General features: G+C 37.6%; 1 protein-coding gene across 1 annotated transcript in view; it reads right to left on the minus strand.

Moving 5' to 3' along the window:
- LOC128736534 (uncharacterized) overlaps window positions 1-27,392 on the minus strand; it is a 156,081-nt gene extending 128,689 nt beyond the window's left edge. Inside the window, 1 exon segment of the mRNA XM_053831018.1 lies at window positions 27,344-27,392. Coding sequence (XP_053686993.1) covers window positions 27,344-27,392 — 49 coding nt within the window.
- Between the last annotated feature and the right edge of the window lie 343 nt (window positions 27,393-27,735).

Raw genomic sequence — 27,735 nt, forward strand, 5'->3', positions numbered from 1 at the left:
AATATAGAAAAAATATTCGACTGAAAGCGGACTAAGAAGAGAATTAAACTGCTTTTCGCTTCCAGAGTTCCGCGAGACGTATAGTAGGACCAATATTTCTCGACTGAATGGAGTTCTCTGTATTGGGAAACGCTCTTGCCCTTGATGGCGGCATACCATTCTATGGTAGTTGTTATTTAATAACAGAATGCCAAATCTAGTCAAAACAACACGGAACACTCGTATTGCTTCGGGAAACGCTGCAGATATTTTTCCAGACACTCGTTAACGTGAATTTCCTTGACCACCCTTTTGTTTTAGTCTTGAGGCATTAAAATAATTTTCTTTAACGACGGCTTTTACAAGCGACGGAGGGAACGGTAGAAGAAAGTAATGAAATTAAGGTGTTTATTAAGGTGTTTATAAGGTGTAAGTATCCAGAATGGGATAAGACGGGAAGGGGAAAAGGCGTACGCTGGTTGGACACTATAAGCATTTTTGTTTCATTACTTTCGTCTACTGTCACCTCCGTCGATTGTAACAACTACCTTTATAACAAAGGTAATCAATCTGTCCTGTCCTGTCTTGTCAAACCAGATATTTCTTAGCGAGCATCAACAGTTTTATATGTTTAACGGGAAATTAGCAGTCATTAACTTTTCGTCGGAAGGCCCTATTTCGGAAGCAGTTTTTGGGCCCAAAAGCGGGACTCTGTGTTTAAAAATGTAAATACTGCATTCTTCTTGCTAATCTGAACACAGGGAATACCTATATTTTCATGAACAGAATTTCTGTTTCAAACAAAAAAAAACTGCTTTTGAAATTGGCGGAATCGATGATGACTAATTTTACCTTAAGAATGTCTGTAATCTTTTCTATTCCGGTTGGCACATACAACTCGTGCCAAAGAAGCTGTATGAAATCTATCTTGAAGTATTGAAGTAGGTTTCATTGTCCATCACCACGCAATCGAATGTCGTCTTGTACAGTTACCGGGAACCAGGCATGTTGGTCGTCTTGTTTTATTCATCGTCACGATTTGGAGTCCCTATATTGTTATAAGTCGACAGCCCGACTCGTTGTTTAGCTCGCTGCACAGTTATAAACGATACTTCCAGCTTGTTGGCGACCCACAAAATTCGCAAAGGGTAATATGTTACAACCAGTGTTGGGCACCGCTAATTCGCTAACCGACCAATCGAGAAACGCTAGTTATACTTTATAATTTATACTCAGACTAGCCGAATGGTTGCTGGGCCATGATTCCAAATGAAGTGCCGCTGTTTATTTTAAAATTAATAAACTGTAAAGCATTTTATCCATTATAATAGGTTTTGATCTTAGGTAAATTAAGAAAAGCCATGTAATAAATGTAAATTACAAATAATTTGTACAGCGATAGATTACAATGCAAGTTATTGCGATATGTTTAACAATAAACAGTAACTGTTAATTTGCAGTTTGCGATTAGTGATTAGCGAAATTTCCACGATTATCGAGCAAATTGTATCGGTTAGCGAATTAGCGAATTAGCGGTGCCCAACACTGGTTACAACCATTTGAAAATGATTCTATTTAATTCCGGACACCCTCATGCTGTTACTTAGAAACAATAACCTGCCATTTAACCGTTTAATTCCCTTGACATATTGACATACGATTGACGAACAATGAACTGCTCCAGTACTATAAACTATTAACACAAATACAGCCGTTCAAAGATGCATATGTGTAAGCCCCGGCCATTTTGCTGCAAGTAGTAAGCGCAACAATTGCCGCATCAATCACTGTTCTTCAGCTCGAACTACTGAGTATGATGACGATAAAAAAAATATCGATGATTATCCAGAATTATCGGCATTTAACGACAATTATCGATTAATGTTCATAATCAAGCGATGAGAGACGAATTCTCATAGTCGTTTCTGGTCTAAAGTCTAACTAAAAGTAAATCTGGACGCTCCTCGGGCTTCACCGGAACGCCTCTTGTGATAGGAACTGGAACCATTTGACATAACTTTGTTTACATTTTTATGAAGAACAATTGGAACTAGTTTCATCAAAATATTCCACCACGTTGCAGAGCAGTCCAGAGTGAAATTCGAACGACGTTAAAAAAAATCTAGCACTTCTTCTTGGTGTAGATCAAAGTTGGCTAAAGTGCAGTGTGTAATATTCTGAAGGGTTATAACACAACCAATATAGTTTGTGTTTAAAAGGAAAACCTAACTGTGGAAAGGCGGCAAAGAATTTTCAAGAAAATCGAAACTGAGGACAAGAGTTGAGCATCACTAAAAGATACGATGCCAACGTTCAAACCTCGCAGAATATTCTCGCTCGACAAAGTTGTAGGTATTACAGTGCCAGTAAACATCCGAATCGGTACCAAAAACGGAATTTGGTTGCCAAGAAGCGTGCCGGTATTTTTACGAGCCAGTTTTAACGAAATTTAACGGCTGTATTTTGATGGACGATTCGTAAACATAAAGGTAACGTAGCTTTCACTACTCTAAAGTGGTACTAGAGTAGTATCCAGCTAATAATGTCGAGTTCATGTCAAAAGAGATGAACCCACAAAATTGTTCGATGTCTCGACCCATTGAAAAAAATTTAGGCAATTGTCAAACAATGACTTCGAAGAAGCGGGGGAACTGTCAATAGTGCTAAAGAAAAGTATTCAAAGTGGAAAAAACATGCTAATTCAGTCGCATCTTCAACTATGCAAGGTGAGTGCTATAAAGAAAAAAACTCAGGATTTTATCAGAACCAGAGAGATGCAATGATATTGTGAAACTTAATGGATTAATGGGTGCTATTGCGACACTCCAGTCGCGAATTATAGGTTATTCTACGCGTCCAAATTAAATTTTAGTCATGCTTTAACATAAACGTATTGTTTGGTCGTTGTGTTCTATCCAACAAACCAAAAAGGTAAACTGATAATGTATAATAATACATGATTACAACGAGTTTCTACTGTCGAACATTTTAACACACAAAGTAAACACAAACCACGAATAAAAGTTTTTCCTATTTGGCTAACAAACAAAATTAACAAATTTGCTATCACTGAACTTATTAATTACATTTTTAACTGCGTCCTTTTCAATTGTTGTTGCAAATAAATCAGTACGAGCACTGGCATGTTCTAGGAAAATTTCAAGCTTGCAGTTTTGAGCATATAATTACAGAGTTAGTGCTAATTTATTTCAAAGCTAATAACGACGCATAGAATTCTCTCTCCACTTATGGATCAGAGTAGATTAAACTACCAACGAACGGTAGTTTATGCTCCAGAAGCTATACGTTGGTCGATGTAGAGGAGAGAGTCTAGCATAAAAAAAAACTAATTGCATTGAAAGCAAGAACCCACCCATGGATCCATCTGTATTTGTATACGTATGCTTTTTCCTGCTAGGAAATCCTTTGCACTTTACCCAGTATACACACATATGATTATGTTTGCCCAAAGCATTGCATCAACATGTGTACATGGTCAATGAATCATTGAGCGAATATGAAATACACTGTAAGCTGCTCCACTCATCCGGTTTGGGGAAATCTTTGAAGTTGTGCGCAAATTTATCTATGTACACAGCCGATGGCGGCAATATCAAAATTGCCTATTGGCCGATCGGAAGCACTGCACTTACTGCTCGACAATTATCCGGTTTCCGTGTTTAATTAACGCAAATGTTATACAACGTTCACCCAATAATGAACAGAACCATGCCTGAAGCGGTACTTCACAAATATAACAGCCTATACTAACAAGCAAGGTGCGATTTTTTTCCATTGTGGATTGGTAATTTTATTTTTGACAGTGCGAAATCAGGGATATATGTAGAACATGTAAGACTAGGTGTTTTCATTTTTTGCCGTTTGCTTCACGAAAAGCATAAATTTATGAGTTGCTTCCAGCATTCATCAGAGCTACCGCGAACGCACGAAATTTCAATCAGCTCCCATTTCCGAGAGTACTCAACCAAAGTAGTCGATTTTTCGAACGTTGAATCAAACACTGTGGCAATTGATATAGGCTAATCTTCTAAAATTCGATTACATACTTTGGTTGAGTGAACAGAATTAGGAGCTAACCGGAATTGTTGGCGCTCCCGATACTATAGAAAAAGAATGCTAAAATGTAAAACCAACTTCGATATATAAATATCAGTAGTTTGCAGCATGCGTGGTTCCACGCACCGTGGAACGACCTTTTTTTTTTTGTTCAAATTTAAAAAACATATATTTCTCAAGTTTAAAAAATGATTTGATTAAATAATGGAAAGCTATCCAAACTATGAAACCGTACAAATTTACGCAACCACAGCATGTTCCACAATGACGTACTCGAACTTTAAAAATCAAAACTCGGGAAAATTTCAGAACGTTCGTTATTCGCTAAGCATGAGTTACCATCGTCACCGGAGTTAATCGATGGCTTGTCCTCAGGACGTATCGAAAGTTTTGTTGCATACATGGTAATGAAGTTGTGATAAATGAAAAACGTTCAATTACAAAAGTTACCAAAGTGATTTGATTGGAAGTTTGCCATTAGCCAAATTAAACAGTCAACAGCAAATCAGTAGAGTCTGCTGGTTCAAAATGCAATCAACGTATAATAGATGCCGTTTGCTTATAACTCGTAGACGAAACTTTAGCTATGGCATAATTAGTTATGATTAGAGATAATTTTCACTTTGCTGATTGGCAATGTAATTCAGGTTCATGAAATATGACTGAGCCCCGCTATTTACCTCACTATTTCAAACTAGGACAATGCTGTGGTACTAATTGATGCATGACATATTTTACTTCTACTTCTACTTATTAAAAACCCAAAAAAAAGAGAAAATCTGAACAAACCAATCAAATTTCCAAGCTTATTTTCACTGGCTAAGTGGTTATCGCCGCCGGCCTAGTAGCTGCTGAGGATGCTGATAATGATTTTAGCAAGATTATGTTCGTTTGCATTTCAAACTTTCAAAAAAGACACTCCTCCTTTGAAATGTTTTGCCATAAAATTATGAGAGAACAGAAATCCGTGCAAAATATTCTACACAAGTGAACCAATCCGATATGAACTTTCATCGTAATTTCCACTCACAACTATATCATTTGCCTAATTCATTGGGGAGAAATCTCTACTATTTCCAGCAAAACAGTTCATTTAAAATCATTGGACCGGCCGGTGGTGCTGGCGTTATGTACGAGCATTCTACGAGCGCTATCTACTTCCCCTGCACAGCCAGGATACAGCCAAACGAACCAAGGATGAAATATTAAAACAAACGTGCTGCTGCTGCAACTGATTCAAACGAACCTGGAGGCGGTGGACCACTTGCTAGAACCGGTAAAGGTTCCTAGGTACGCCGAACACCTACTACCTACTACGGTAGAATACGGTGCACAAAAGGCCATTAATGATGCATAAATGATAACGCTGGCGCTTCCTTTCGGGTGGAGAAGCCAGGCACCATAGGTTAGCATCATTGTAGAAAAATTCGAAACCGTACCATGGAGAGTGTGATTCATAATTGCTTACTTTTTATTGATTTTTCACCGAGATGACCCCGAAATCTCAGATACCTAACGATGCTTTATAGTGGAATATAAATCACGGTTTCATATAAAATTATAACAAAGTGAGCTGCTTGGTTGTACGATGAAATCGATTCAGGAATAAATTAACATAACATGAATGAAAGGACAACAAACTTTAAATTTAAGTTTACTTTCGGCCAGTTATCATGATTGGATCAAGTTCAGCTTGTTAAGAATGGGAACAAGAAAGTACCGATAATTAAATTACAAAATCGTGTTGGATGATCTCAATTGCAAGCACAATGTCTATGCACCATAAAAAAAATAACGGAGAAGGTTCTTTGTTGAGAAACTATTTACACTAAAATAAAATGGGGCGAAATCGGAGAAAGCGAGAACGTCAGTAACAGTATTCCTGGATCTGAATCTAATGTTCTAACCTGTTGCAAACACTGCTCGTCGATCGATTTGCCTCACCTACGGTATTGATCGTCTTGACAGTTGATTGCTATTACGACTGTGGATAACAAATACCTAAGGCAGGTTGACCAAAGTATGCGCAGCTGAAAATAAAAAGTGTCTTTTTCTATCTAAAGACTTTGAAATTGAAATTAAATTAAATAATTGAAATTTTCATTGAATTACCAGCAAGCTTTTCTCCGAAAGGTAAATAGTGTAAGAATTGATTCTTAGTGCCAATGAAATTTCTTCTCATATTATCTGATATTAACCACTACTAAAATTAGTTCCGAAACCACCTAAATATAACCTTTCCGGAATGACATAACTGTGAAAAAAAAATCTGTTTCTACTTTCCCATCCCGCTGTAGGTCTCAGCATTTGCATTTTCGCAGCGTACCGCTGCGGACATCGGACCAAATTAAAAATACATGTCTACGGTTTTTTCTTAGTTGAGCTGAAACAAAACTTTCCCAGAAGTTTCAGGTTTTTATTTCTGCTGGAATAAGTATGGGGTTTAATGGGTTAAAACGTTTTCAGCAACCAATAAAATGATATTATTGACATAAAGCTTTTTGTTCTGGGCTTGTGGCTTAGAAGTTACACATAAAAATATTGGCGCAAATGGAGGTGCCTAGTAGCATAGAAGTATTGTCATACTAGCTAAATTTGATCAGTCACCTCTGTTTGTTCGAAATACCGTTCTCATGCAATAACTACATAGCTCTTCGTGCTCGACTGTATCGTACGCTGCCTTGAAAACCACGAAAATATGAATGATGCGTGGGCACGCTGTACTTTGGACATTTCTGGAAGATTTACCGGAGTATGAAAATTTAATCCGAAGTAGCAAGGGCCCTCAGAAAGCGCGCCTGATATTGCTTAATAAAATTTCTTACTGTTAGGGATAGACGATGTAAGAATACCTGGGAAAACACCTTGTATGCGGCGTTGATCAGCATAATGCCGCAGTAGGGAATGTCGTCGTGTTTAGGCCAGCTTTTGGCATTCGCCGATAGCTTCCGACTCAAAAGGAGTTTCTGAAATCTAAATATAGGTTTTTATCGTATTAATTTTGCTTCATTTTATCACATTTCATGTGACTGACGTTCTCTAGCGAATATTGCGCTTATACGCTTGAAAGTATAGTGGCCCAACCATGACTACACAAGTGGCCCGACCTTTACAATAAGCGCTTTTGTAGTATTTCGCCTTACCATAACGAAACACCTTACTCAACGGAATTGTTCTATAGTTGCCGTATGGAACACAACACACTTATTACATTTCCAATATATATCTTGATATTTGCATTTCAGGAATCATTTCTTGAAGAAAAGTTCAATGTGTCGGAAAACTTTTTTCGTAAGAATTAGTCACTAAAATCAGTACGCGTATTTTGAATACACGATAGAATCTCACAATATTGTGAAAAGTTTGCTATCATAGTAAGAAGTTTTACAATGTTTATATCATAGATATCACGACTCGTGATTCACGAGCAACTAAAACAGTAATATTGTGATGGCCCGACCTAACAGTTGGCCTGGCGCTAACGACATTGCCTTAATTTGAGCGAAACAAAGTCAACCGCCACAAAATTGTTAAGATAAATCTTGCAGAAAAATGTCATATTTCTTTGTCAAAACTGTTGTCAAGTTTTAGGGAAGCAATAATACTTGGTTTTCAAAAACCGCTTATAAGACGAATTATACTTATAGATAATTCAGGTTTATAGGTGCTTCTTCAAGTGTGCTTCAATCATACTTCAGAACTGTTAATTGAATAAGAAAAAAACACTTGAAGAAACCCATTATAAAAGCTGAAAGACTCGGCAATGCTCTGATAAAATTACTATAAGATTAATAAGGCCAATTTGCTATTGGAATATTACTTGGGATTGGGAATAGACGTATACGTATACACCCGGTGATGGTTTTAGTCCGAGAATTGCCATACGAACCTCGGTAACGTACTGTTTTGCTTCTATCACACTGACCGAGTAGATAACAGTCTCTCTTCGCGGTGGTAGAAACAAAGTGCAGTCATACAAAAACAATATTGTCGCTTGGGGGAAGTTTGCGACGCATATACGGGGAGTGATAGAATTGGGAGAATAAAAAAATTAGGCGTTAGACTACCTAATATAGCGGGCGGCAGTAGTTCAGTTAGTAAAACATTCGGGTACCAACCAAAAGAGCGTGGGCAAACCCCATCTGCCACCGCTCGCGTATACTTTTGATCTATATCGACATTTTCCAGTCCATCCAATAAAGTGATGAACTTCCTCACATTCCAAAATAGAACATATTTTTATTGCGCTAATAAGCACCTTAAAACACTACTTTAAAAAACTAATGCGTTTTAACGATCGATTTAACGACGGAAAAACGACGGAATACCAGGATCCGTTACATGGTCCTCTCGGCTGAGAGAAGGCTCGATCAATATGCTAATCAAAGATAATCGGGTCTGTAGAACGATTGAAGGTATTAATGTCGTTGAAGAAAATTATGGACAAAAGTGGTCCCAAATTGCTCCCTTGCGGAACACCCATCATATTTTTTATTTTTTTTTTATTTATTTATACTAGTCTTCGAAATTTCCTACAGACAGTTCTTAGTAATTACTTATTCTAAGTTTGAAAGTAGTCCGAGTAACATTAAAATCATAATCGTCAGAAACAGTATTAAATACACGACAGCATACAAATGGATTGTTTTGAACGAACTGAGTACGGTGCAAATGTTCAAGAAACGCATTCGCTGTGCCTGGCATGCAGTGTTTATTCGATTGAATCGGATGAAAACCAAGGAATTCGAAAAAGATATTATTTTTGAGCACCAGTGCTGCCAAATATCTTTAAACTCCATTTGAAAACTAAATTTTCTTTTTTATCTCAATGAAGGCAATTTGATTTCAAGAATTCCAACTTCATTGTGTTTCGCAGATTTTTTTACATAAGAATCACTCATCGCCCCGAGGTATTCTTTGCCGATCCCGAGATACAGCGTTTTAAATGAAGCAATACGCTATTTTTTATGTAAAACTATAACCAAATAACTTTTTTTGAAGCAATGATTCTCTACGCAATGTAAAACTACTTTGCCATACCGGGAAAGCATTTATACAATATATAGCAAAGTTTTTCTTAACAGTGCTGCCAGCTTTTCAGTTGATTTATAGCACTAGATGAGGAAATGTTACTTCAAAAAGGCGTAAAATATACGTTAGTTGTTTGATCATAGCCTTGTAAACTGTTTTTCATCTCGCTAATAGACATGAGCTCTTACCTTCCTTGTTTATCGCGTTTATTGTTGCTAGGAGACTAATATTCCCTTAATTAATGTAACTGATCATGCGGGAAACTGAAAAGTTGGCAACACTGTTAAGAAAAACCTTTTTATTTACTGTATAAATACTTTTACGATATGCCAAAGTATTTTTACATTGCGTAGAGAGTTACTACTTCAAAATAAGTTATTTCGCTCTTAGTTTTACATTAAAAATGGGGAATTGCTTGCTTTAAAACTCTGTATCTCGGGATCGGCAAAGAATACCTCGGGGTGATGAGTGATTCTTATGTAACAAAATCTGCGGAATACGATGAAGTTGGAATTTTTGATATAAAATTTTCTTCATTGAGAGAAAAATGTAAATCTAGTTTTCAAATTGAGTTTTAAAATGTTTGGCAGCACTGGTGCTCAAAAATAACATTTTTTTCGAACTCCTTGGATGATTTCCTTTGAAAATATGAAAATAGTGTCTTTCTAAACCTAATATTTCCGGAGATATAAACAAAAGAAAAAAAGAGGTTTTGACAAAATCGGGTATTTTCCTTAAAAATGGAGGCGCTCCCATTAATCGAGGGAATGTTCGATCCGTACCAAATTTTGGATTTTTACTTTCTGACCGAAAATGAACAATCTGGCAAAATTTGGTTCAAATCCGTGAAGGTTGATTACACGTTTGAACTTTTACTCGGTCACTTGGCATGGAATGACCCATATACTTTAGAACATCCATTATGGACCCGGAAACCCCGCAATAAACGGTGAAAAACTGAAAAATCACGAAAACATTGCGGAATACCATTTCGCGAAAAACCTTTCGCGGGATGTACCATTTCACGGGAAATCTTTTCGTGGAAACTACCATTTCGCAGGGGTAATCCTCTCCTTATTCGCTGTCACTCGCTCGGACCCAACTGAAGGAAAGTAATAGAGGTTAGTATACCTAGAAAAATAAATAAACCTAGATAGAGGTTATCTCTGCAAGGGGGCTGGCCCCCACAGTGGCCGGCGCTTCCGACGGCGGGTCACCGACAACACTCGCGGCCTGCGGCCGTCTCGCCCTGAATCATCTAGTGTTACTATTGATAGTTTTTGGTGGTCTAAATTCCACGAGTACAATTAGTTTTTATGTTACGTAAAAATTTCTGTTTTATTTATATGAGAGTCCTTATTCCCCTACCATAGGGGTGAGGGGTCTCAAACCATCATAAAAAATCCTGTCTTCAAAACCTAGAAACCCTCAAATTCAAATTTGGTCAAATTTGCTTGGTTAGCTCTCGAATTATGAGGAAATTTGTATTTCATTTGTATAGGAGCCCCCCTCCTAAGGTGGGGAAGGGTCCTAATTCGCCATAGAAAAAAATTCCTGCTGCCAAAAACCCCCACATGCCAAATTTGGTTCCATTTGCTTGATTAGGTCTCGAGTTATGAGGAAATTTGTATTTCATTGGCTTAGGAGCCCCCCTCCTAAAGTGGGGAGGGGTCGTAATTCATCATAGAAAAATTTTAGCCTCCAAAAACTCCCACATGTCAAATTTGGTTCCATTTGTTTGATTAGTTCTCGAGTTATGAGGACATTTGTATTTAATTGGTATGGGATCCCTCCTCCTAAAAAGTAGAGGGGTCCTAATTCATCGTAGAAAAAATTCTTGCCTCCAGAAACACCCACATGCCAAATTTGGTGCCTTTTGATAGATTAGTGCTCGAGTTATGCAGAAATTTGTGTTTCATTTGTCTGGGAGCCCCCCCTCTTAGCGGGTGGATGGGTCTCTAACTATTATAAGAACTTTCCTCTGCCCCGAAAACCCCTGCATACAAATTTTCACACCGATCGGTTCAGTAGTTTTCGAGTCTATAAGGAACATACAGACAGACAGAAATACATTTTTATAGGTATAGATTGAGTATAAGTTTCTGTCAATACTATGAAACCCATAGGCTGAATTTCGAAACCTGCTGAAAATACCCTCCCGTACCCTATATATTAATTTTCATCTAACGATCGATGAAAGCTTATTCTTAATGATATTGGCAAGAAAACGTTTGGTGAAGGCGAAATTAGGACACATAAAAAAATTTATTATTACGCTTAAAATCACGTTGAATTACAGGAAAAAACGTATTAACTATACGATGACCTTGTCATTATCAGTTTACATTAATTATAAAAAACCGTCAGGAAAAGGTACAAACCTAAGAAGTGTGCAATAAATGGGTGATGTGCGTTAATTGGCCAATTACCCCATAATACTTCGTACACTTATAAATGATTCTACCTGTAATCAGGTAGAAACTTTGGATAAAAATTTCAAATTTCAATTTCAATTTTGGCTACTTGCTACCGATAATTGAATTATTCTCTATGACAAATAACGCACTTTTAAGTTCATACTACCAATTTTTTGGTTGAAAAAATACTCAAAAATCTGAGTTTGTACACTTTAGGGGATTTTGAGTAGTTTCAAGAGAGGATCTGGCTACACTGCTAGCAACGGATACGCATAAACTACGCGCTCCTAAGTTTTAATTATTTTGTGAGAAATTGTGCAGGATATTTGCGAAAAAAGTTGTCGGAATCATTCGGTTGGCTTCAACGCATGCGGGAAAAGTGGATTTTGTTAGGTGAAAGCTAAGATTACCGTGAAATATGTCGAAGAAAATATTGTGTTTTCTGTGATTAAAAGTGTGGTGTGGAACACATGGAAAAGAATCGGAGTATGCAGTACGTAACCGAAGAGCTAAATACGTTCCCAAGTGAAAATGTCCATATATGATTCAGGGAAGTGCAAGAAAAAAATGTTTTCAGATGATAAATCGATCAGTCCATAAGTTTTTTTAGGATGGACGACAATGCCACATTGCAGTTAGGAGTCAATATGATGAGTGATTTTAGATCTTATATTTTATTGATTTGTAAATATGAAACCATTATATTCAATTCATTTATTTAGAAACTTCAATGTACCAAATAAATGGTATCACGAGGTTGAGCCATATTCTATCATCTTATTTACATCTTTCTGATGTATTAATTTACCACCTTTACATCATTTAAACATCCAGCCACTATTTTGGCATTACGGTCAAAGGAAAATTAGGAACACATGATATTGGAATTGTGACGCCATTTGCTCAAGCTGCGAGCGGTTGATTATGCTTGAGAGATGATTTTCACGTCTTCTCTTTCTAACGCGATCCCTTGAATAGAGTAAACATAGTGAGACGGCAGTTTCACGTTTGGCGTTGGAATAGCGTTTGCTCATCGATGCCATTTCAACACATTTCAGTTATGAGAAGGTGTATGTGAGAGGAAACATATTGCCTGTAATTCGCGACTACGAAGCTGAAAAAGATTTTTAGGCCTGTTCGCACTTATACGAGGTCCCATGCCGAACTGTCATTGTATGAATGATGACAAAAGCAAAAATACTTCCCTCTTCTTTTTTCTCACATAAAAACCAAACAAATATCAGCATATCAGTAGTCGCGAATTGGGAAGACATCCTGTAAATATATTTTTCAGCACTAGATTTATGATGAATGTGTGCTGTGTTATTCAGCATAAGAAGTAAGATTTTTTTTTGTTATTCAATTTGAAAATTCCCCGCATGTTGGAAGAGCCAGTACAGTAGGCTTATTCGAAGCAGTGAATCTCATTTCATTAGCATATTCTGTTATTATTTCATTCGCGCTGTGATGCTGGTATGTTTACCTATCAGCTAAAAATTTTTGAATCAAATTCTTACTGAAACATGTTCTAGGATTGACCAATCTGAATCAACTCGTGACTACCAAAATATGTTGCAGAAAAGCATTATTAAAATATAATTATACAGTTTTTTCTATCTATAGTCTAGATCATCACCGTGACACATAAACAGCATGAGCATGAGAAACAAAGCGCAATAGTGTTAGAAATTCAAATCAGAAATTGAGGCTTTTTTATGTTTACCTATCTGTTTTGAATGCATTTTCATGAAATTCAACTCTTTCCTTCTTGGTGCGATTTTTGTTTTAAATCAAAATGTTCTAAATTTGTTTTAAAATTAAATATAATCGACAATGGAACATTGCCAAATCGGTCTTAACAACAAACCGGGTCGATTAAATAATTACCATTCATTTAGTTCCCTACCAAAGACAGTAATACGGTTGCCGACTGCCACAAGCCGAAGATGATCTGAAATTGTTATTTTTTTTAAAGGCCTTCAGGTCGTCGCGTGCTTTACGTGGGTACATTCTATGCATCGGGAAAAATAGCAAAGCTCCTGGATTCAAGGCCTTGCCTGCGAGGGGTTTCTAGCAAGGCGTATAAGTGCGTGCGTATAATCGGGGACTACTTTTGTAACCTTTTACGCCTTAGGCTAGTAATAAATGGTAACCAGTGTGATAATCAATGATAGTCTTGGGTAATCATTGGTAGTTATTGTTAATTTTTGATGATCGCAGGAGTATGGTTGCCGGAAATTAATGGTATTCAAAAGTAATCAAGGGTGGCTTCTTTGAAGGTGCGTAGTAGTCGGGGCTGTTGGAAGCTTGGTCCCTCCTTTCGCCCATTTATTGTACTTTCGAAAGCTTACTGCAGGGTTTTTATATCGTGGATATGAAAATATAGCAAAACTCCCTACGACCGGTTGTTTGGAGTTCAATTTGCTACTAATAATGACAATATGTATCGGTAAGAGCCCAACAATATTACGACTGTTGGTTTAAACTATCTCCAAACATAAATCTGTTCACATAACTAAATTATCTTAAACAAGCTTTTCGAAACTGCCGGCTCAATAAAGGTCTAATATAAGAATAACGCAAAATAATAAATATAAAAAATACATAATAATATCTTTATAAACAAACAACCGATCACATCACGTATCAAGGTGAATCCTGATCCAACGAAACCTACCTTACTAACAAAATTCAACTCCTTCCTGTAATCTTTGCTGGGATGCAGAGGTTAACACGGTCCCTAAAACAACAAAGATTACACTAACACTCCTTCCCCAATCCCACCTGATTGCAAGGACGTGGCCGGCGCAGTTATTGATCCTTCATATATCGAGTCACTGAATTTTGCACAGTGAGAATGACCGGTCACTCCCAACCACATTCGTTTGATTCATTGTGCAATTTCACTGATTCGGATCAATCGCTGAGTGCAACCATTGATATGTGCAATCAGTCTAAGCTAAGCTAAGCTTTAGGGGATTTTGAGTAGTTTCAATCTAGCTTTAACTAAATCCGACCTATTTACAGGTAGAATCATTTAAGAGTGTAACACAAATTCACTGCACAAATATTCGGCAGATACGTATGTCATTTGTTACTTATAACCTTTACAAAACACTGAATTTGCTTAAACAGTGCATTCTGTATCATTTTTCCCTACGTCACAAACTGTTACCGGAATTAACTACCCTTTTAATTTTTACACATGGTGTGAACGAACGGACATGAGCAATAAAATATATAATGGGAGCGGACTCACAGTATCACTAAATCGTTCTTTTGTGAAAAATTTAAGCTCCAACTTCATTTAACAATTGATACATTATACCTGGTAACGGTAAACCAACCGAGAAGCATGAGGCGGTAGCAATCGTGTTAACGGGAAAATAATACCATTATCGGGGTTATGCCTGTTTTATTATTTTGCATACACCTACCAACATAAACCCGAACGAAGGTGTTGTTACGAAAGTAACAAAATGAAATTCGTAACCTCGCTAACGACCGTGCGGTAGCGGCGATGGCAACCCCAACCATCGCGTTGCAACTTTTAATGACAATAACGCAACAATAAAGTACTATGCATTAAAAATAACTTAGTGGAGCTGTAAATAACGTGCTTAAACAGCATAGGACATTTTTGTTGTCTATTTGCGTTTTTATGCTAGATTTGCTTTTAATACAAATCGTCATGCAAGATTTTATACGAATTTATTATTCCCTCTTGCAGTTTAGTTTCTCCAATGTAATCTGAATTTCAAAAGAAGGTCTTTTTTCAAGTTCAAGTGTTTGTGAATCGAATTGATTTGAAGTCATGTACACATACTTTTTTGTGCGGAGATGATCGATTACAACCGTTGTGGTCACATGAGATGGAATGACCCATATAAAAAAAGCTTTCAGACGATAATGAAATTGGTTCCTGAAGAACCAATAATTATAATTAGAAACTAATAAAACAGTATCGACTAGTCTTTTCGAAAGCGATTGTATCAATCAAATTTGAACACTCTGTTGGAAAGTTATGTCATAAATTAACCAGGGTTGAAATTGCACCTCGGGTAATGTCGCACGTACACCACATCAATGATTTTTAGAACATAATTACATAACTTGTCGTTATGCACAAACAAATAACTCCGTTGTGCTATTGAATGGCAATATTTTTTACCAAACCACTATTCTATCTACCTACACCTACACGCCAACCAGCTCGTAATTAAATTTGCTCATTATCGTATGCTGTGCTGTCCTTCTAGCGAAATTCTGATTACAACCGGTGGATTTTTTCTACCGGCAATTAAAACTAACCTGAAGTACCGTGCCTGCAATTATTCGTAATGGTGAAAAACAAATTAGCATCGTGAAACAACATCTCTCGGAGCCACCGCGTATCTACCGTTGATATTGAAATAGCAAACCAACATACCACTCGGCAGTTTAAACTGGCTGCACGCTCGTTGTGCTCAAACTGCCATCCATCGTCAAATTTTTGGCTGGCCTGTAAAAACTATCCACTTAGAGCTGGTGCAGTAGATCATTCTCGTGTTGGAAAATTTTTGCTCGGTAAATAAAAATGGAACGTTATTTGACTTGAGACCCATTTTTGAGTATTCATACCATAATTACTAGCACAAAAGATCATTGAGAGGAAAAAAACTACTTTTATTTAAAAAAAAAACTTTAAAAACAAAAATCTGCACACAAAAAATTGTTTGGTCATGAAAAATTCAAGAAAATTATGTTAAAAATCACATCAACAAGAATATTTATATATTTACAACATTACATTTAGAATTTATATTTTATCATTTTTTTGGGATCTCAGGGTATATAGCTGACGTACATCGTCATAAACTTGAATGGTATATTTGTCATCGACAGAATAGAGCCTACGGATTGACATTGCCAATAGCGAAAAACTTCCTCACAAAACAAATGCAAAACAAAATTGTTACTAATTACACTCCAGAACCTGACTGACATGCAATGCTATGTTTTTTCTCTCTATGCACTCTATTCAAGCACCCACTTTAGATAAGCCGACCACTTACTATTAAGAGTGGCTATGCAGCAGGTTTCCTCAATAAGTTATACTCTACGCTGATTCAGTCGGTATAATTAGGTTCGCTGTGTTTTGAAAACTACATAAAGGCTTAAGTTATCAAAAGAGTTTCATCCTCTAAGCCTATTCAAAAATAACTACAAATTTCCCAAGAATCATCCAGCGGTAAATGCGGAATGGAAAAACTTTTGTGCTGCCATGAATCAGCCTAAAAAGAGTAAACTGTAGCTGCAAAAACTTGCAACAAAAAGGACATCCACCTCTTAAAAGGTCCTCAAACAAGTGCAACGTAAAGTACCGTTGCTTCGAGCACTCACCGACTCATTCGATGTTGACGATGAATTACGGTGGAATATTCGATGTCTATGGTACTTATGCATCGAGTCGGCGAAATATGTGAGCAAGAATCCAAATCATCTGTGCAGCCAGCGATTGCTGGAATGCACTTTGCCTTGCAGTTTCCCGGCCGGCGACAGAGTATGGATAGAGCGAGAGCGGGAAGACAGATTTTCCATTCTGCATTCATATGCGTACTATTGCTGATTCCACTGTAGGTAAATATTTGTATGGAAATAAGAGCTTTTTTTCCAAATTAATCTGACGGCGAAACGGCAGTACTCGGAGCCGAGCTATTTATTTGTTAAGCATCTGTCAGTTCTAACGAACTTCTCGAGACAGATGTAAGGGTAAATTTTGATTTTTTCGACTGATACGCTTCAACATTTAATTATAGCTCATTAATTTGTGCAAATGCTTGAAATTGTTCCATATAAAACGTTTCACAACCAAATAGTCATCAGTGCCATGTGCATTTTTTGCTATGTAACTAACCAATTATCGTGCAGTTTAATGAGCTTATTGCTCGGACATACGAGTTTAGTCGAAAGTCATTCGTGTTTATTCCATTTCAAATTGTTTTTGGCTTAACAACGGGTGTGCAAAATAAAAGCCGCTGATGGTGACGATTTCAGCTATGAATTCATCAATTAACTGCATCAACGCTAAAATTGCGACAAACCATAATCAGCTGACCGCCTCCATGTGTACGGAAAAATGGACCAGGATCACCGCAGATTTAAATTTTGCATCGCCATAAGTGGAGATTTTGAAATAATTTGTTCTGAAAAATGACTCTGCAATATTTGCTTTCCATGCCTGAGTATTTGAACTTGATTGCATTAATTTAAAATATTTGAACAGCAGTGCAATTAATTAAATTGAATATATTCTGTCAGTATGGCCTTTGAACGCCAGGTACTGAGAGTACTATTTCGTTCAGCATTTGTATAACCATCTTTAACTGGATAAAGCTAACATCAACTCTACGGATCGATTTTAAATTAAACGTGTTTCTGTGTTCCTACTTCTATGTATTCCCAGCAGTCGTTAATTATGGGACAAAATCTGGGCGGTAATGGGTTAACACCATAATGGCTACTACTATATACGTACAGAGTGAGCTCATGTAGTACAAATAGCCAAGCGAGTCCTGCTGAACCAACATATAACGGTACTATCCAATATTGATTCTTCTCGATTCAGCGCGCCAATGCATCGCCCCACATGGGACGTCCTTCGAAAAATAATAAAAGTAAGGATAACAGAGTGTGTAACGTAAACATCATCCGGCGGTTGGTTCAGTGACAGATGGGCCTTCGGGGAACTTTACGGTGGTCGGTGCTGCGGTGGTTGGTAAGTACAGATTTTACTACAGGTTTTGCAACTTGTTTCGAATAATGCATATGTTAGAGGTACTAGGAGACGTGTCAGAGCTCTACTGCTGAAAACATAATAAATGGTAATAAAATTACAAAAATGAACTGCATATGCTGCAGAATTCATACTAATGTGATACACAAAAACTGCTATCTACATATGGCACATGGTTAGCAAAAGAAAAATGAGATATTATATTTTTCTAATCTTTTTAACGACTGTGAGATGTCCTTGAATGGTGTTTTTTTCTAGAAATTTTCCTACTACCATAAAAATGTACAAAATCAGATTATGGGTAGAAAATTCCATCAATTTTGGCTGCTTGTTACCGATAATAGAGGTTTTCCGTCAAAAACTGCTTTTTCATTAAGTCTCTAACTACTGTAAAATGAAATGCGTATATTTCAATCCGTCACTCGTCACTCCACGGACGTGTTACGCACCTGTTTGTACCAGTGTCTTTTATGCTCACCACGGCGAAACTATTTGTGTTACTCTTTACTCCTGTGGCGAGCAACACCCGGAACGAGAAAAGAGGATAATCATTTGCCTTCCATTTGTTCGTCTCCTTCCACTCAGCCGCAGATACACACTTGTCAAAATCTATTGTGCAATGCTGCTATACAATCTGAAAATTTTAATTAACTATGCAACCGAAATGTGTTTTTAAAAACTCAACATTCGTTATACATATTTGGTGAAAATAAATTCAACATTACAGTATCCCCCCGCTAAGCTGATGGCCCGATGATCCGGATCTCGCTAATCCGGAAATTCCAAATTAAAAAGCATTGTACTTAGCTTCTCTCACTGCTTTCGTTGGGAGTCTCCATTTGAGTCAAAATGGTATTCATTCGAACTTAATGGAAATGGTAAATGGTGCGTTCAATTTTGCTAGGAGCTCGATTTTTTCATTGCTCTTCTCAATAGATTTATTTGCAATAGAGTTTTTGCACCTAATTTTAAGCAGACCAAGAATTTAAAATTATTTTGATGAAATTAATAAATATTTGCAATTACCTAATGTGCAAATATTTTTAAAAGTTTTCGTCCTCTCCCTTTAAAATTCACTTAAAAAATAATTTGTAGGATATAAGTTAACTTTTTTTACAAAATTGTTGGTTCTACAGCCCAAAGAACTCGAAAAATGAGAGTTGATGCGGAGTTAACGCTTCTAGCTATGAACAGAAATGGAAATTTACACAATAAAATTTCCGGAAATTGGCAAAAAGTTTGCTATCGTTTTTCTTGATCTTTTCATAGGTTTTTGCGTGGAAAATAAGAAGGTGTATATGAAAAGCAAGAAATGATTTGGTTTTTACGTTTAAGCTTTAAGCAAAATGCTTAAAACGCATAGGGGAGTGTCGTCGTGGTTGGGCCACGTTTTGGAATTCACCCATAACTTTTGTTTCAAAAGGAATTTTGGAAATCTAAATACATCGTTGCAAAGGTCTGAGAATAAGGTATATTTCCGGAAAGTGAACTGATTGCTTGAAAAATAAAAAAGTTATAGGCATTTACGTGAAGACAAAAAATGTTGTCATAGTCGGGCCATGTTGTGCAGGTTGGGCCACCGCAGAAAGTCTAAGACATACCTATTGAAATTCTATATAGAGACATGAAAAGAATGACCTCCGTGAATAACGACTCATATACCCTATTTTTAATTGCATTTTTGCAAAATTTTGGCGATCTTGTAAAATCCATATTGTTACAATCGCCTTTTCTGAAGTGTACAACTCCAATGAAAAAAACAACAAAAATCTAGGTTTTTATCGTATTAATTTTGCTTTATTTCATCACATTTTACGTAACTGACATTCTCTAGCGATTATTGCACTTCTGCGCTCAAAATTATGGTGGCCCAACCATGACTACTCAAGTGGCCCGACCTTTACAAATAGTGCTTTTCTAGTATTTCACCTTCCATTAGCCTTCCCAAACACCTTACTGGAGGGGATTATTCTATAATCTTCGTGTGCAGCACAACACACTTCATACATTTTCAAAATTTATCTCGATAATTGCATTTCATGAATCATTTCTTGAAGAAAAGTTCATTGCGCCTGCAAAACTTTTTTTGTAAGATTTAGTCACTGAAATCAGTACGGGTGTTTTAAATACACGATTGAAACTCACAATATTGTGAAAAGTTAGCTATCATAGTAAGAAGTTTTACAATGGTTGTATCATAGATATCATGAGTTACTAAAATTGTAAAATTGTGATGGCCCGACCATAACAGTGGCCCGACGATAACGACAATACCCTACTATTTTGCTCAATTAAAAAAATCTGTTTTTTTCGACGTTGTAAACGTTATAAAATATTTTTTATAAACGTTATAAAATATTTGTAGTAGTCTTATTTAATATAAAACGTCTGCCTCGTTTTCTATTATTTTCTGTCCCGTTTCGGTTTTTTCTTCTTTTCCAGTCCCGGTTTTCGCATATTTCCCCTTTTTAACTCCTTTTCTATCCCGTCTTTTCATTTTCGTCTGTTTCGTTCTACCTCTTATTACGTCCTCCTGTCGCGTTTTTCTGTCATGTTCTGTTTTCTCAGGTTTTATTCCGTTTTTCGTCTCTTTCTCTTATCGTTTCTCCATTTTCTCTTTTTCTTCACCGACGAGATAGAATTTTTCGCTCCAGTTTTTCACCTTTGTGTCCAGTTTGTCCTTATTTTCTTTCTCGTTTTCCACTTTTTTCCTTCTTTTCAATCATTTTTCATCTTTTCTCCTTTGTTACCCCTTTTTTCTGTTTATCGCCTCTTTTTCTGACCCGCTTTTATGTCTCTTAAGCTGGAAGTGCAAAGTGTGCAGAACGTAAGTTGAACCATTCGGTTGATTGATGCCCAATTGATGCTAATTGACGCTCCTAACGGTGAATTTGATGCCCCATTATTTCGTAAGAAAAACAATGTTCTGCCAGCTTAAGAGAGTCAGCAGCACAATGTCCAGAAATAGTACTTCCGGTACAGATAGAACTAGCTGAGTATGAAAGTAATGTTATGCTCTACAGAAAACATAGTTTCGATAACCTGGACGGTAATTATCCATGAAAAAATTTTCGATTCTTTCCCCTTCACGCCTTATCCCGCTCTGTTTGGATTGGACACTATAAATAGCTTTAAGTTCATTATTTTCTTCCACCGTTTCCTCCGTCTATTGGAAAGACTACCATTACAAAAAAATAATCTCAGGGGTCAATCCCGGAGTAATGGTTAGCATTTACGCCTCTCACGCCGAGGACCCGGGCTTTAAATCCCAACCCCGCAGAAGCCATGAATGGCCCAAGCTGTTAAAACGTTAAACGCTGTTAATCAAACAAAAAATATAACAATAATCTCATTATAAAGGTCATGACAACAAACCACGCAGTTGATCGATGGCCAAAATGTTATGAACCAAACTTGAACCTATGTTAAACAAGCTGCTTTGGCAAATTTGTGATTTAGTTAATGGTAGTGAGAAAATATCTATTTTTGTGCCTGCCAAATAATTCCCAGCAAACACAAACTCGTATATCAATGTACGAAAATTATCGTTATTGACTTTTAGTAAATTCTGTATCGTAAATATAGCCTAATGAAATGCAAACAAGTTTATATTCGGTCGTATTTGACGATAGCAAGTGATCGAACTGCGACTTCCAGTACAGAATTGTATAGCATTATAAAACTAATCGCTTTGAGTCGGGTCTTATCGCATACAATGATTTATAAAGTTGAATTGTTAACGTATATTTTACCTAAAAATAAAAATAAGAAAGCTTATCCAATTTAATTCTACTATGTGTATTTTATTCAATGACAGATACGTATTTCGCCTACGACTTGCAGGCTTCCTCAGTGTCTGTTTTCGAACTACTAGATACTGAGGAAGCCTGCAAGTCGTAGGCGAAATACGTATCTGTCATTGAATAAAATACACATAGTAGAATTAAATTGGATAAGTTTTCTAATTTTTTATTTTTAGGTTTCGTATTCTACTAAGACGCTCCAAAAACTTCAGTCAACGTATATTTTGTAGTGCGTATATGGCCTCCAAATTAGTACGCATATGCTTGTTTTGTGCATCAGATACGATTTTTCAGGGTATATATAGGTACATATAACTCGTTTGTTGCTCTGATATGCATACGAAAATGTTTGCTGGGAGCCTGCATAAAGGTTGTCCACGGTAAAATGGTAACACACAAAATTAATTCGCAAAATTCGAGATTTATCCGATAGCCATCAAATTTTCACATGAAACAATTAAACTTATTTCTGGCGTCTTTATTTTGGTTAATTTCGCCTCCGTATTCGAACGCCCGTACTTTGGCTTTATCCCTGAGGCTTTACTCCATGAGGTTTTACACAATCTCAAAATCGACATGCTTTTGCAGATTTGCCTAGACTTTCTTCATTTCTTCACTACTTTAGGACATTTTAGAATATTGTGCTTCATAACAGCCCTCATTTTCTCGATTGGCCGCAACTCCGGTGTATTTGGGGGGTTAGGAACTTTTGGCACGAAATCGACATTATTTGTCTTAAATCACTCCAGCACGTACTTTGCGTAATGACATTAGGCTAAATCTGACCAGAAGATCGTAGGACAACCCTCTTTCAAATACACTTGTTCTAAGAATGGGTTTATTCTCAGGCCCCTCACCAGCCTTCCTTCGTGCTGAATTCTATGTTATCCATTGGCGGAACTAGCGCTCATTTCTAGGGGGGGCTATAGCCCCAGAATTTTTTTTCGACCGTTTTATTGGACGGCCAAGTCAATTTTTCTAGGGGGGGCTAAATCTCTCCTAGGGGGGGCTTAGCCCCCCCTAGCCCCCCCCTAGTTCCGCCAATGATGTTATCCCGATACGGCCTATTGACAGTGCAAAAAATGAGACCCTTATAGTTAAATAAATGCACTGGTTATCTGCGCCAGGGATAGCTATAATTAGGGACAGCGCTGTCATGTGGAACGAGGTGGGTAAAGTAGAGAAAAACATTGAAGGAAGGGTACTCAATTACACACAAGCACGCATAAAATTCAATAACCATATCGCTCACTCAGTAGCGATTACACTCAAGTACTTATTTTACACGGTTTACTTTTTCGATTATTAAGAACGGACCAACTTAGGGACCATTCATTTATTTCTCAATGCATTTGGAAGAAACCCGACATTCGTCACGTAGTTTGTAAATGGTCCCTCAGTTGCGCCGTTCTTGAGCAATCGAAAAAAACAAACCGTGTAAAAAAGACTTGAGTGTATAGCAAAAATAAATGCAGTGCGGGTTATACAGAACACCCAGGCGATCACAATAGATCAAACCATACAGATCGCAGTGATGAGTCCATACAGGAAAAAATACAGTTGTCCATTCATGATATCTTTGGTCACCAAATGTGTAATCCGCTTTCTTCGCACAAACACGAACGGCTCAAATTGCTTGTCAAATCAAGAATTTCTGGGCTAACTTCGACATCTTCTGGTTTCGGAGGCTTTCTGGTACATTAAATTTATCCTGGACAATGAAATACTGATTCCCCGGAATCTGAATCAAAGTCCGGTTTTACGTATGATTCGTGGTTTATAAGAAGCAGTGCGCTTTCGTCAGCTTTTGATCGTATAACTGCCGGGAACGACTTTACTTCTGTTGGGGCCTTCTGAAGCTTTAACATATGTAATTCAGCTCGAATTTTGGCCTTCTGCGCAAAACTTTTGCTCAAATTCAGTTTTTTTATCACACCTCGAACGGAGGAGTTTGGTTTCCCTTCGAAGATCTCGACTACGCCGACGTGATCCTTAACTGTATACGGACCTTTTTTCTGCGCATCTTGGCATACGATCGGCAGTCACACGTTCGTCAAACCGTTTTATGACACGAGAAACCGTCTAATTCGGGACTCCTAACTTTTTACCGATGGCACGATGTGACAGATTCTTAATTGCGATGTACTTGTGCGGAGTTTTTTTGCGAACGTGATGTTCTTTCGCCGCCATCTTTCAGATCTTTCCGCACCTGATCAAAAGATTCACATAGTATAAACACTCCACTTCGATCTTCCTGCCTGCAAAATTTCACGTTTATTTCATCCAACGGCTCAAAAATTAGAGCATTTTGAGTGTGAATTTTACCGTGAACACCCTTTATACGCGAAAAGCATTGATTTTCCTCTTTCAATCAAAGAAAACGACGGCTAAAGCGCTTTCGTCACTTCAATGACGATGGTTTCGGTGTCGACGATCGTCCGTGCAAAGGAAAACAACTTATATACTTTACTAGTTCGGTAACAATACGCTTACCGAATCTGGGCCAAATTTAGGAGTCATCTCCACACTTCTCGGTCATGAGCTACTACTAACCAGTCGCCCCTAACACCCGCATAACCCGCGACAGCTCATTTCGTTTAGCTGAATCGTACGCCGTCTTGAAGTCTATAAACAGCTCATGAGACTGCAAGTGGAATTCTCGAAATTTTTCGAAGATTTGTCGCAAGCTGAATGAACGTCCGTCGTGGAGCCTCCTTCTCGAAAACCGTACTGGTATTCACCAATAAAGGTTTCTTGCAACGGCCCCAGTCTATGAAGCAAGATGCGGGAGAGAATTTTGTATGCAGAATTAAGGAAAGTAATGCCTCGATAATTGCTGCATTCGAGGCGGTGGCCCTTTTTGTAAATATGGCATATAAAACTTCCCAACCAGGTCGTAGGTAGTTCCTCCTGAAGAACTGCACAATACAGCCTGACTTTCAAGAGTTCGTCGGAAACCAACAACCTTCCAAGTCGCTGAAATGAAGATATTATGAGCCTCTGCTAATTTGAACGATACTTCATAAATATGCTAGAACTTGTATGAACTTGGCCGCCCTGTTCTTTGTTATGGTTTCGTTGGTTTGATTTAGTTGGCAGTTGCAAGCAGCGAATAATTCATTTTCCAATCAGATTTCTTTCAATCGTTGAGAAAACGGAATTCGAAACAGATAAAACACGCCAGATCAGAACAAACAAATCATGTTTATTTGCATTGTCTTCATAAGAAAATGTCAACCGAACAGGGGTCCACGGTACTGGATTCATGACAAACGTAAGAAGAATTTGCTTTAGCTGCCAGTTGATTTCTTAGCGATTGCATACGTTGCTACTGATTCAAAAGCAAGCAACTTAGGAACTTGGATGCTAGAAAGTATATTTATTGCAGCCACACAAAGAAAAGAAAGATAGATGCCGTTCGACGGCACAACGACTCCGGTTAATCAGCAGTTATACTCATTTTCATGGAAAATTTCAAAAAACGAAGACTGTAACGGTATTCGGGAAAAAAAGTTATAGTTGGTGATGAACAATATTTGGAATGATTATTGTGTAATTATTTTTTCACAGCATGAGAGCTGCCAGTAGTCAGAGTTTTCGAACGGCGATGTACAAAAATACTGTGTATGGAAATGAAACCAGAATTCAGAAGGTGGTTAAGACCGGGCGGGCAGGCTGGGCAGAACATGGTGCTAGAATTCCGAGCAAATATCCTGCAAAACTTAATGTTCGCAGTGAATCCAGTTCGAAGAAAACCAAAAGGGGCGCAGCGGGCGTGGTGACGAAGTATCTGTGGTACTGATTGTAAAACGAGTTAAATGAAAGAAGAATAAGAGAATAAATACCAATATAACTAGATTTTGAATTATTTTTTGCGAGATTCAATTAGAAATATTGTCTACCTTTGAGTAAAATTACTCCATATAGTAAAGTCTGCTCATTTGTAATCTTGCTTTTCTAAAATGAAATATGCTTAAACCTCTAGAAACGGAATCGATACAGATCCACCCCCAGGAACACACATTCATTAACGTCGCCAAAGCGACAACTGCATTGTAGTACGCATGTGGAAAATGTAATCGAATCCTCGCATCATTACCGCAGTTGAGTGAGCGCTATCCGACCGGTATTATGTCCTTCACCACACTGACTGGACTGCCAACATCCTGCCATCGCATCGGAATATGTGTAAGCATACGGATAATAATAATGAAAAATCGAGATGACGAGAGCAGATAACGAGAAAATCACCTAACGAGTGATAAAATTCTGAATGCTGGGTTTTGATTTCCAATTTCAATATTCATGCACGAAGTCCTTCATCGGGTACATAGCATTCAGAACCAAAGTTCGTAAAGCCATAACTGCAGAATTAAAGCACATACATTTGTTTGTCTTTTCTTTGAATGCTAATGAACCTGACATTAAAAGCCGTGCTCCCCAAGTACTATCGTTTTCATTTTCCAAAATGGTCTACCAACCATTTTGAAAATAAAGATAAATATAGGTAATTGAAATCTGTATGATTCGGTTCAAGCACGGCTTGTCACTATGCTGGAATGTGCTGCAAATATTCGTTTATTGTAATAACTTCTATATCCCGAATTTAGGATAGTTGCAGAGAGCAAATATCGTTGGAATTACAGACACATACAGATGGACACAATTGCGGAGAAATTGTAAAATATGAAATTAAATGAAAGAGTTTAATGTGCAAATAACTTGAGGCTCGTATTAAAATCGATCCCTTTTCGGGCATTGCCAATGTCATTCCAAATAATAAACTATACAGTACCAGCTTCAATCCAGCCAGTGCAGTGAGTGCAAAGAGGTGGACCATCATCTGTAGGTAATACAATGTCAAGCTCAAGCCACAGGCAACGAATTGCAGTGAGAGACAGTGGAAAAAGTGGGCGTAAAAATATTACCATTTTCCGGGCTGCACCCGACAGTCATATGTTGAAAATCGCTGTCGGTCGCCTTATCACTTATTTCTTGTTTCAATTAGTGTAATTGAATTTTAATCCTGCCAGTAAAATCCGAATTAATATACCTGCTCTCAACCAACAGTTTCACCCACTTCCCTGCAATGCTCCGAAGCGGGATGTCCCAGCTACAGTGATGCAGTGAAAGCTCCGTTGCACTTTGCTTCCTATATGATGTACTTTTGGGAAACAACTAAACCGAAAATAACACGCTTCCGCTTTGTCTAGCTAGTAAATATGCATAACTTATAGTTACCCAAATAATAATGTACTCACCATTTTCGCCTTCGCCGTCAGAATCCAGACAAATCACATCACTTTCCATGATTACAGAACATGCGGGGTTGCACTCCCATGCGTCTACATATGCTTTGCTTGACGTTAACGTGCGATACAAAATCTAACTGGTTTCACTCACAAAAGCCATCTACCGATTGCCACCTATACAGGATCCGTTCGTCATTGTTGTGGCGGGGAGATCTATCCCTTGTTACTAACCGTGTTACTTTTTCCTCTTCGAGCACAACTGTAGCACAATACAAAGGCGGCCGTCAGCTGACTCACTATTCAGGATAGTTGCTTATTATTGGGCCTGATAGAAATTATTCCACTGTGATGATGCCATCATCATCATCACTGTCATGACTGACATCGGCCCCGTTTACATT

This window comes from Sabethes cyaneus, chromosome 2 (assembly GCF_943734655.1).
Source record: "Sabethes cyaneus chromosome 2, idSabCyanKW18_F2, whole genome shotgun sequence".
NCBI lineage: Eukaryota > Metazoa > Arthropoda > Insecta > Diptera > Culicidae > Sabethes > Sabethes cyaneus.